The 3,105-nt window shown below is 51.0% G+C and overlaps 1 protein-coding gene across 1 annotated transcript in view; it reads left to right on the top strand.

The window, feature by feature from the left end:
- Nucleotides 1-1,902: 1,902 nt before the first annotated feature.
- The window catches only part of CCDC85A (coiled-coil domain containing 85A), a 197,356-nt gene continuing 196,153 nt past the window's right edge, over nt 1,903-3,105 (top strand). Inside the window, exons 1-2 of the mRNA XM_011996529.1 lie at nt 1,903-2,014; nt 2,406-2,777. Of these exons, the coding sequence (XP_011851919.1) occupies nt 1,903-2,014; nt 2,406-2,777 (484 nt within the window). The remainder of the gene's footprint in view (nt 2,015-2,405; nt 2,778-3,105) is intronic.

The raw sequence follows: 3,105 nt of genomic DNA, 5'->3' as shown, positions 1-3,105 counted from the left end.
TCGCCTCGGTCGCCCAAAGTGCTGGGATTACAGGCATGAGCCACCACCTCCGGCCACCAGGAAAACTTTTTAAAGGGGCATGTACCCCTTTACAGTTGTTATTACCTTCTTCCTGCCTTACATGTAGCTGGATGGCTAGAATTCCAACAGCCATGTTATGGACATGAGGCAATCATGCCAAATGGGACTGAGCAGAAAGAAGGAGCCTAAGATTTTTACCACCTCATGAAGACACCATACCAGCCCTCAGCTGCCTCTCTTTAGAATACCACGTAGGTGAGAAAAAATAAGTGATTTTTTTAAAGTGACTGTTTTTTGAGTTTCTGTTTTTAGCAGTCAAGTGAAGCTCATGACACCATATATGACCTTAGCAACATGAAGCAACATTATTCATTCATGCAGAAAATTATTATTCTGAATCAATGACCAAAATTAGAAACATCAAAACCTTAAGATGATGTAGCTCAACCGGAAGCCACTGCTAGTGTATATAATTTGCAGAGAGTTTTTTTTTTTTTTTTTTTTTTTTTTTTTTTTTTTTTTTTTTTTTTTTTTGGCTTTCCTTCTTCCTTGTCCTCCCAACACAAGTCTAATTTCTCCTCTCAGCCATCTATCTCTCATGTCCATTAGGTCATTAGGTGCTAACTGATCAGAAGGAGTTAGGAGAGAAGGGGCTGGCTGTTTCATTTTAGAATAGGGCTCTTGAAGAACCCGTGATAGAGGAATACACAGAAGTCCTGGTTCCTATTTCTAGACAAGAGGCTGCCCAGTGTAGTATGTAATATCAGTAATAATAAGGTTGCATTTCTGTAGGGTTGCTCGATCAAGCACTTCACGTATATCATATCATTAGCTGCCCTAGGGCCAGTAAGGTCAGATGATTTGTTCAAGGACAAGAACTAACATGTAACAGAGATAGGACTTATCTTTTTCTGACCTTCACTTTCCTTTTCTGTGACAAAATCGGTCTTAGGAACTGTGTTGAGCAGGGCCTTCTGTGGGCATGAGAGCTGCTTGGAGGTGTCAAAGAAAAATTGTATCCAATATAGTTAAACAGACAAGGGGGATTTATTCAAGACTACTGCAATAGGGAAGAGAGAGAGGGAGGCAGAGTCAACTCCACCGAAACAGGAGGGGAGCTAGTAGAAGAGTAGTGGAGGAGATTAGGGTGGGAAGTTGGTCAGTGTAATGAGGCCATTTGTGTTTCCTAGTTGGAACTTATTAGTTAGGCTCCTGCTTTCCACAAACACTGGGAAATAGGGACCCTCTTTTCCCTCATGATTATATTTCAAAGGGATGCCTCACAGATCCCTGAGAAAGATCCCCAGGCTGTGAAACCCAGAAAGAGGCTGAGAGATTTACATATCACAGGGTCAGAGGAAACATTCATCAATGGAAGTTTGCTGAAGTAAATGCTCTGAGAGAAGGAAGGTCAGGGGCCTACAGTTAGGAAGAAACCTGTCTAAAGCTTAGTCAAGCTGAGGGGAATGTTAAGGGCCTTCTTGGTCACAGTAAGCAGTACCACCTCTCCTTGCCTCTCCTGGGAGCCAGGTCTCAGTGTCCCCAATAGAGGACACACACTGACCGGCGGGTGAAGGGACTGATTTCGATTCTCATCCTACCAGATAGAGATTATTCTCTCTGCATCCGGGTTAACTGAAACCCGGTGGGGTAGATCCTTGCCATTTTCCGGCCCTGTCCCCCACTGGAAATAACATGCCAGTCAAGGGCATCCACCTCTTTAGGCAAAAGCATGTTTTCAGCCCAGAGAGGATTCCACCCAACTTTACAAGAGGATAGCCCAAAGATAGAAGCCAGGGACTCAGACTTCCTCCTTCCAGAAATAACCATCATAAAAAAGCCGACCCAGTAAACGCCTGGCAGCCTGCGGCATAGAAGAAAATGGAAATCTCCTTGGCTGGCATTTCAGCTTGCCTGAGGGGGCTTGCTTTGCTCCGAGGGGAGGTGACTGTGCTGACCTTAAAATCTAGGTTTCAGGAAGCAGGAGATGAAGGTATTTTATTTTCGCCTAAAGGCTTTGATATTTTTCAAATAAAATTTTAAAAGATCCAGTACCTTCTCCCGAAGCTTCTTCATAGAGTAGTGGGTTTTTAGAAGAGATAAAGGGCTAGGGGTGGGGCGAGGGTGGGAGGTGGGGATGGGTAGTCCCTAAAGAGCAGTGCCCTGAAGCCTCTTTTCCCCCTTTTCAGACCATTTGGATTTTCTCAAGCTACCCCTTCCCCCAACCCCCGTTTTTGCCATTTGCTGCTTCTCCCATTCTCCAAAGTGCAAACAACTGGTTATCCCTCAGGTCCTGCTACCCTATCTTTCCTGATGCCCTATCCCTCCAAATACCAAGCACCTCGCATTTGGGTCAGCAGCTGTTTCCCCCGCCTGGTGACAAGCGCGGTCACCAGGACAGAGGACAGAGGAGGGAGCTTCTTCCGCCACACGGTGGCGCGCGCGAGCCTCCCAAAGCCCGGGCGGCCACAGCTCCGCACTTTCTCCCCATTCCAGCCCCACCCGCACCCGGGAGCAGAAGGAGCCGCGCCCCCAGCCCTCCCGGGCTGGACAGCGGGGAGCGCACCTCGGGGGCCCGGACAGCGGTCGAGTGGCAGCTGCGTCCAGCCCATGCGGGAGCTGCTGCGGGTTACGGGTGGCCCCAGCTCCAGGCTCCTCCTCCAGCCGGTCCCCCACCCTCCACCCCTTCTCGACTCGGCTCTGCAAATCGAAGGCTTCCCGGAGCAGCCTAGGAGCGGCCGCGGGCGCAGCGAAGGCGACAGGAGGAGCGCAGCAGCCTTCGGGCAGCCACCGCGGCGTCGCTAGAGTAGCCGGGCGCGCCCTCCACGCTAGGAGAGGGGAGAAGCCGGGGGCTGCAGCTGGGCAAGGGGGAGGAAAGTGCGTGTGCGTGCGCGCCTGTGTGCAAGGCAGAGAGTGCGGGGGTCGACAGTCTCGGCTTAGGGCGGAGGAGAGGGCAGGGGAACGGGGGTGCAGCTCCCCCGCCGTCCCCGAGGTTTTCCCGCGGCTGCCCCGGGCTTCCCAGCGCCCCTCACCATGGACTTGCTCGGAGTTGGGACGGGCCTCAGTAGCAGCGAGCGGCTGGCT

The sequence above is a fragment of the Mandrillus leucophaeus genome, unplaced genomic scaffold, assembly GCF_000951045.1.
Source record: "Mandrillus leucophaeus isolate KB7577 unplaced genomic scaffold, Mleu.le_1.0 Scaffold518, whole genome shotgun sequence".
In the NCBI taxonomy this organism is placed as follows: domain Eukaryota; kingdom Metazoa; phylum Chordata; class Mammalia; order Primates; family Cercopithecidae; genus Mandrillus; species Mandrillus leucophaeus.
Note: the sequence above shows the minus strand (reverse complement) of the source record. Positions and strands in the feature narration are given on the sequence as shown.